This window comes from Pundamilia nyererei, unplaced genomic scaffold, assembly GCF_000239375.1.
Source record: "Pundamilia nyererei isolate P.nyererei 1_Seehausen unplaced genomic scaffold, PunNye1.0 scaffold00012, whole genome shotgun sequence".
Classification (NCBI taxonomy): domain Eukaryota; kingdom Metazoa; phylum Chordata; class Actinopteri; order Cichliformes; family Cichlidae; genus Pundamilia; species Pundamilia nyererei.
In genome coordinates, this window is record NW_005187413.1 from 6,371,395 (window position 1) to 6,379,471 (window position 8,077).

At 37.4% G+C, this 8,077-nt stretch overlaps 2 protein-coding genes across 4 annotated transcripts in view; one reads left to right on the forward strand and one right to left on the reverse strand.

The window, feature by feature from the left end:
* Positions 1-4,111, forward strand: part of LOC102207192 (sodium- and chloride-dependent GABA transporter 2-like) — a 16,879-nt gene extending 12,768 nt beyond the window's left edge. For all 3 annotated transcript variants that reach the window (XM_005724693.1, XM_005724695.1, XM_005724694.1), the window contains exons 11-14: positions 645-747; positions 1,803-1,903; positions 2,043-2,213; positions 2,299-4,111. In XM_005724693.1, the coding sequence (XP_005724750.1) occupies positions 645-747; positions 1,803-1,903; positions 2,043-2,213; positions 2,299-2,391 (468 nt within the window). In that variant the 3' untranslated portion in view covers positions 2,392-4,111. The remainder of the gene's footprint in view (positions 1-644; positions 748-1,802; positions 1,904-2,042; positions 2,214-2,298) is intronic.
* Positions 4,112-4,529: 418 nt separating this feature from the next.
* ppil1 (peptidylprolyl isomerase (cyclophilin)-like 1) lies at positions 4,530-7,539 on the reverse strand. The gene is made up of 4 exons (XM_005724696.2): positions 7,317-7,539; positions 6,944-7,098; positions 5,126-5,194; positions 4,530-4,805 (listed from the first exon to the last, which is right to left on the reverse strand). The coding sequence occupies exons 1-4, from the start codon at positions 7,370-7,372 to the stop codon at positions 4,585-4,587; spliced, it is 501 nt and encodes a 166-aa protein (XP_005724753.1). The 5' UTR covers positions 7,373-7,539; the 3' UTR covers positions 4,530-4,584.
* Between the last annotated feature and the right edge of the window lie 538 nt (positions 7,540-8,077).

Genomic DNA, 8,077 nt, shown 5'->3' on the forward strand with positions numbered 1-8,077 from the left:
AATGATGAGAATTACCACCTTGAAGTCTGATTGGATTGGAATGCCTGCTCCAAGTTGGTTGGCATTGCTGCCACATGTAGAAAAGTTCAAGTACCTCAGGGTCTTGAGTGGGGAGAGTGGTAGGAACAGTGACAGGGATGTTCATAGCCTCACTTATAACCACGGGTTATAAGTGGGTTGTGGTCAAAAGGACAAGATTGGAAATAATTAGCAAAAATGGATGTACGTTGAAGGGCATCTGGGACTTAGGCTTACAGTTACAGAGCAGTTTGGTCAATTTGTAGGCAAGGTGTTTTTAGAAGGGTTAGGAAGGATGGCCCAGGCAGGACACAACAGAATGATGGGGGTGTGGGAATCTCATCAACCCAGACCTGAGTGGAGAAGCAGCTGTCTTTCAAAACTGCAGCAAATGGTTTCTTCAGTTCACAAAGAGCATATTAACCTAATTAACCTAATTTATTGGTAAACATGCCCCTGTCTGGAGATTTATGAAATTTGTTGATGAGATTTTGTCCTAATGCTTCTTTTAGTATAATATAGAGTTCACTTTGCTTTCTAAGTTTGTAGGATATCAAAGTTGTTGATATACTAGATAATAAGTGTGAATAGGTTCAAGATTAACATGATGAATGTTTTAATTTTAGGCTGGTGCATACATTCTGCAGATCTTCGATCACTATGTTTGCAGCGGTCCTACTCTGCTGCTGATGGCAATTTTCCAGTCAGTTACGATTGGATGGATTTATGGTAAGACAAAATTATTATTGTTATAAAAGTCTTTGGTTTTTATGTCTTTTTATAGTGACGTCCTAATAGCTGTCCACTATTATTACCAAAATATATCTTGTAATTCTCTATACATGCTGTATATACATACACATGTAGGGCTGGATTTACAGCACAAAGCATTTTTGGTAATTTAAAAGCAACTGTCAGGACCTGCTAAAGAGGCACAGTATCAACTGAAAGATGGGGATGCAGGCTTCTTTGCTATTGAACTTATTGCATCTTATTGTATCTGCAGAAATCTTGAAATGTACTGAATTTAATGCAGACAAAAGCAGGTCTGTTTTCATACCTGATGCAGTGTTTTTTGGAAGATATTTGCGACATGTTATTATTTGCATAATCAGCACGAGTGGATAGCTGAATGGTGTGAGTCCCCAAGCCCCCCACACCCAGCCCTGTATCTTTTTTTCTTATATTTATCTTTCAAGGAGTCAGATTATCTTATTATATTTTTTAAGTTGTCTTGAATAATACTCCAGGCTTTCTGAAGGTATTTCAAGGGTTTTCTTTGAACGTTGGCTGTTTTCACTTATTGTCAGTCCAGTTCTTGTACCGGCCCATTTTCAGAGGAATGTTTTATTTTGTTTGTTAAACACATAACTCAAGGGATGAACTAGTGTTGTGTCTACAAATAAAATACAAGCAAATAACTGATTTTATATTGTATCTTCAGGCAAAAACATAATTTATTCCCTTTTCTTTGGTTGATTTTATGACAAAATAGCATAAAGTAGTATTTTTGTACCAACAAGGTGATTCTCAAAGACCTATTAGCTGAAAACCTGGCATATATTAGCATGGTATGCAGTGTGTCCTTAAAATAATTTGAGGAACCTGAACAATTGACAAAGACCTCCTCCTTAAAGGAAGCTGAGAGTTTACAGCCCATATTCACTGTATAACTGTCATTTGAAAAAGCGGTCATTGTAAAAACCTTAAAAATAGAATTTTGTTGTGGGGAAATATTAAAAGTTAAACACAAGTTTCTTTCTAGTAAACTGTCTCTGTTCTAGGTGCCGATCGCTTCTACACCAACATTGAGGACATGATTGGATACAGACCTCTATCACTGATCAAGTACTGCTGGCTCTATGCCACCCCTCTCATTTGCAGCGTAAGTTTCTAAAGCAGCTTCTGCAAACAGTTTATCAGTATGCTCTATTCTCATAAGATAAGATGAGATAAGCTTTATTAGTCCCACACATGGGAAATTCATCCCATAATGTTTATTATTTATATGTTTTCTTTTGAAGGGAACACTTATATTTTTGCTCCTGAGGTACACCCCTCTGAAGTTCAACAACACATACGTGTATCCTTGGTGGGCTTACTGCATTGGCTGGTTCCTCGCGCTGTCGTCACTTTCTATGGTCCCAGTCACTATGATCTACAAACTGGCCAAAGGAAGAGGGAGTCTCTGGCAGGTCAGTGATGTTGTTAGTGTCGGCTGTTAGTGATAATAACTGATAATAACTGATAATAACTGACAATATTAATTCCTTTACCAAGCGTCTGAAGACCAGCTCCCAGCCTGCAAGTGATCTTCGAGGAATGGAAAAGGAAATGATAAATGTCCATGATTCACTACGTGCCCCAAAATAACTGTTCAGCCTTATTCACTGAAATGCAAATCTTTAAATGTACCTTTTAATTTGCGTTTTAAATAATACTTAAGGTGTGGGTCCTCTATTATGCACATATATGGTGGCTGGTATTAATATTTTTTATAAGGTGAAAGGGTCTATCTGAAGCACGAAATGTCTGAATATCTGTTAGAGGCTGAATGTAAAAAATACTACACTGATATGGAGCCTCTGATATGACTTTAATTTGCATTTCAAATACCTCAAACCCTAACAATAACATTTTTACTTGACTTTTTACTTTAAACTCACTACGAACACACAGACGTTGAGATTGAAAAGAAACTTACGAATTATTATTTATAGACCAACACAGTGAATAGAGATTTTAAAACTAGTGCTGTCGGCGTTAAATCTTGTTAAAATGACGTTAACACCATAACCGCATTAACGCAGCAAATTTCCGTTAACGCGGATCGCCATGGCGACAACGCGCCGTGCAGCCCCTCGCACCGTGACAAGTTTTTTTTTCTTTTTTAGAAACATAAAAGCAAGGTCTTTTAGTGTTTAAAAGTATTGAGCTGAAAACACATATTCACAGTTTAACACGTTTTTATGATGATCACTTTTTTAATGATTTCCTACATTACATCAACTGCTACTTCTGTTGTGTTTTTGTGATGTTTCATGGAAATCTGGGTTATTTTAATACAACGTTTTTATATATTCATACAAATTGAAAAGTAAAAGGCTGTTTTTCTGTTCCTCTCTCAGTCAGAACCTGTTTTAAAAATTATATCTATCATCATTCTGGCATTAAGTTCTAAATACTTAAATAACATGGGGACCTGCGTAGAAACACCTTCATAACATTTAAAATGAAAAAGATTAGCTTCACTAAGCTTGTAGCTTTATTTTGGTTACAGCTACAACATACAAGATACAAAATGCTTTATAACATACGCATGAAAAATAAAAACTTACATTTCATAGAACAAAGGTCAACATTGCTACATGCTGACATGCTAAGTAATGCCAAGGATCGCACATCAAGTTTTCAGTGTTCTGAACCTTTTTTGTTTATATTCCTATAGTGTTTTGGCTGAAATACACTGAATGTAAGCAACAGAGGTCAGTTTTGTTTTTGTTTTTTACTTCAGACTCCTTTAGTGCCCCCTCCTTTTTTAATTACCTGGAACTGAGGAGTAACTATGAAATTGTGTCCTTTGGAAAGATTTCTCCTTGACGTTTTCTGGTATGTGTTTCATGTTGCTTATGCTACACACACATATCAGGAAACACTAGGCCTAACGATCCGTATGTATTTTAAGCATTCAGAGTATATTTCATGATATTCTTTTTTTTATCAACATGTATAATAAACCAAATAAATATTGCTCTTCAAGTCTGTCAAAAAGTGGTTAATGTTTGCTCCTTACATTTATAACTGAACTCCTACTTTTACTTTAAGGTGCATTGTATTTTCTTGGATTATTGTATTGGTTACAAGACTTTTTAAATGTGTCTTGATATTTGACCTTGAATTTGTATAATAAAATACTTTGGGGAATAATTTAGCTTTCACTGTGAAAGCTTTTCTGTAATTTAAGTGAATGTGTTGAGAGAGTGTGACAGATACAGACTCTATGGTGCAGGCCAATCCATGACTGATCAGTTTCCATTGTGTCTTTGGAGCACTGACAGATCGTTTGGGCTTGTTGTCATGCTAGAAAATAAAACTGTTGCCAATCACATGCTTTCTAGATGGCATTGCATGGTGGATGACAATCTGATGGCACCTTTCTGTGTTCATAATTACATTAATTTGAAAAAATCCCAAACAACTGGCTGAAATTCAGCTCCTCCAACATGTTTTACAGATGTTTGTAGACACTCGTTGTGTCTCTCCGGAGCTTTCATTTTACAGATATGCAGTAATCAATATTTGATTGATGCTGCTCGTCATTTAATTGCCCTCGTGGTTTTATTTCTGTTCCTTGCGGAGTTAAAACTTATAACCAATACACATTGTAATAATCAATTTGGCTTTAAAACGTAATTTGTTTTGATAGTGATAACTAAGTAGGAATGTCTAACAGTTTGGCGGGTTAATATTGTCTACAGGTTATTTGCACAGCTGAAGAAAACACATTTTACTTACATTAAAAAGATATTTATTTAAAAAAAGCAACCAAACAAACAAAAGTTTCATTTAACTGGATACATTTGCTCTGAGAATTTTGATATCATCAGCTGGACGATCTTGGCTGTTCGTCTCCACCATCCCAATCCGGTTCAGCACTCCCATTCCCTGACACACTCTTCCAAAAATACTGTGCTTTCCATCTAACCACTGAGTGGGTGCGAGGGTGAGGAAGAACTGACTGCCATTGGTGTCCGGCCCCGCGTTGGCCATCGCTAGAATACCAGCACCTAACAGGCACAGAGACATAATGAGAAATTATAAATGTCCTCACTATCAGTTATCACACAGGTATTTATCGGGATCACTGGACTCAGTTTATTCAGCTGTGAACTAAAGAAATGTTTCAAAAACACCAGAAACCTTTACAAGTTATTGGTATACATGAACTCTACTGAAGATTTGAATCTAAAAATAAAGCGTCCATATGTGAACATGTGCATACAAATACCAGATTAAGACATCAGTACTGACACACACAAATGATTTGAAGGATTTGCTCCAGAGCCTGTCTTTATAAGCCTATAAACGCTTCTTCTACGTGCATTACCTGTGAATTTTAGTTCTGGGCGTAGTTCATCCTCAAACTGTTTGCCAAAAATGGAGGCACCACCTCGACCTGTTTGGAAAACAAACATTACAAGTGGCGCATTGGATGAGTTTTCTGAAGACCATGAACATGTGAAATTAATCAGACAGTAGTGACAGGGCCACTTTATTAGGTATACATATAACTACTCATTAATCTAAAAACCTAATCACATAGCAGTAACTGTAGACGTGTTCAAGACGACAATAAAGTTTAAACTGAGCATCAGAATGCAGAAGAAAGGTGATTTAAGTGACTTTGAACTTAGCAGGAGTACTTCAAAATTGCTGATCACGCAACCATCTCCAGGGTTTACAGTCTGTAAAAGAGAAAATTCTCTGGGCAAAAATGCCTCGTTGATGCCAGAGGTCAGATAAGAACGGACAGACCCCTTTAAGTGATATGAAGCCAACAGTAATTCAAATAACAACAACCAAGGTATGCAGAACACAGCGTATTGAAGCGTGAAGCAGACGGGATACAGCAGATCACACTGCGTGCCACTCCTGTTAGTTAAAAACATGAAACTGAGGCTACAATTCACACAGCTGGTGTTAAAGGTGTGGGAGATATTTTGTTGGCACACGTTGGGCCCCTTAGTACCAGGTGAACATCTTTCAACAGTCAAAGCCTGCCTGACTATTATTGCTGACCATGCCCATCGCTTTATAGCCACAGTGTTACCCATATTCTGATGGCTGCTTCCAGTAGGATAATGCACCTTATCACAAAACTCAGCCTGAAATTGGTTTGATTTACATTACAACGAGATCGCTGTGCTCAAATACAGCACCTTGTTATACAATATTTGAAATTAACAAAACAACCCCCCCCACACACACACACACTATATTTTCAGAAATATTTGTGGGTTTTTCTTGTTTTGTTTTGTTTTTGTACTACTTCAACACTAAAGTGGCCCTCACATGAGATGACCGTGCCTGCAGTGGCCCACAGTTCATTCAAGTTTGAGACCCCTGAAATACAGCATCATTGATGAAAGTTGAGCTTCAATAGTAGATGTCCAGCGGACAAAGCTGAATGTTTCCAACATCTTGTTCAACGTGTACCATGAAGAATTAAGGCAGTTCTTTAGGCAAAAGGGGCTCCAACGAAGTATTAGCAAGGTGTGCCTAATAAAGTGGCTGATTAGTATGTATAAAAGAGGATTCAATATTAAGAAAATTACATATTTTTCTTGGAAAAATACAGACATGCTTTTGATGGCAAAGAAAAAGAACAACTGTAAAATATACAGTATTATAAGCATCTGTAAATATTATTTGCATATGCAAACACACCGTTTAATGAAGTTCTGTATTAACAAACAAAGCATCTGGTTAAAAGTCATGTTAATCACCTGAACACTGGATCTATATTAAGAGTGCTGACTGATTATAAAACTACGAGCATTAATATGCTGCTTCAACAGCCCTCATGATTCCATATAAGAATTTTGGAACCTGGCTGGTTTACAGCCAAATGAGCGGGAATGTAATATTGGGCAGCATCAACACCAAAACTTCATTTATGGAGTTTGCTTTGTGCACAGTCATAAAACAGTCATGTCAGTGTATTAGGGGAGGGGAAAAAAAACACAACACATTGTAAATTGGAACAATACGAAAGACATCTACATTTACTTAGCTTCATGTTAAAGTGACTGACATGTTTAGTAATCTAGACACCCTTAAGTAGCATTTAGCCTACTCAAATCATGAACCTGTTACCCTAACATGTGGACAGTGGTATTCAAACACTTATCTGTGACGAACCCACCTGTTCCTGTGGGATCTCCTCCCTGCACCATGAAGTCTTTGATGATCCGGTGAAACTTGGTGTTGTTGTAGTAGCCTCTTCTGGACAGCTCTGCGAAGTTCTTGCAGGTCTTTGGTGCATGGTTCCAGTACAGCTCCACCACAACAGTCCCCATCCTGCAACGCACGGCCAGTTAGCATGTCTTTAACGGCTCTGAATAACAAAGACTGTCTCTTAAACTAGTTTTTAGCGGAAACGTGCTATGCTTCATGCGGTTTGTTAAAAAGATTGTGAAAAAATAAAATATGCAAAATTTATTAACGCAACAGACACCAACACTTCAGGTTCCTCAAAGCTAGCTGAGTTAGCATCCAGTGTTTCATTGGGGACTTACGTCGTCTCCAAAGCCACTGTGGGAGGCTGCCATGTGTCCGGAGGAATCCCCGACATTATCACCTCAAACCGTAAGCTACAACAGTTGTGAAAAAATGTTTAGTTAAACTTAAGTTCTAATAAGTAGCCAGGAATTTCTTAGCCCAGCGAATTCATTCAACACATTTCAAAAGGAGTTTCTTCTTCTGTGGTTTGCCGAGCATTTCCTTTGAATGTTAGAGAAAGGCTGCCATCTGCTGGACGAACTAAATGATACCACCCCTTTTTTTATTGTGTTGCTTACGTTTAGCATTCTTTACCAGCATCAGCTTCTCAGAAGTTCAGATTAACAGACGACTTTTTAACAGTGTTGTTACTAAGAATAAACTGAAAAACTACATTACAAACCACATTTCACTGTCATTTACGCTTTACTTTGTAAGAAAGAAAAAGGACCCTGTCTTAAAGTTTGGTTATCTGGAAATACATTTTGTCTTGATAATGTAGTTAAAGAGATTTCTAAATATGTATGATATAGTAAATACATTTAACAAAAGAAATTCATATCATTATCATCCCCTGTAGTAGTAATAATAGCAGCAGTAGTTTATGTCATTACTAATAAAGTGCTTCCAAGGTGCAGTAACACATGTATCTTATGCAACTGAAGGATCCCTGGTAAGATTGTAAGAAGAGACGCAGAGCCAGCCTCAGGGGGTGCTGATCCAACCGAGCCTGAAAAGGGAAAAGAACAAAGACATCATTTAAAAACTGGGGGAGAGG

Excerpts from the sequence above, each read along its gene's own strand:
- ppil1 (XM_005724696.2), bottom strand. The coding sequence starts at position 7,372 with ATGTCGGGGATTCCTCCGGACACATGGCAGCCTCCCACAGTGGCTTTG. Across the intron at positions 7,099-7,316 it reads ACAGTGGCTTTGGAGACGAC|GATGGGGACTGTTGTGGTGG; the intron begins GTAAGTCCCCAA and ends CGTGCGTTGCAG. Across the intron at positions 5,195-6,943 it reads AGGAGATCCCACAGGAACAG|GTCGAGGTGGTGCCTCCATT; the intron begins GTGGGTTCGTCA and ends TTTTCCAAACAG.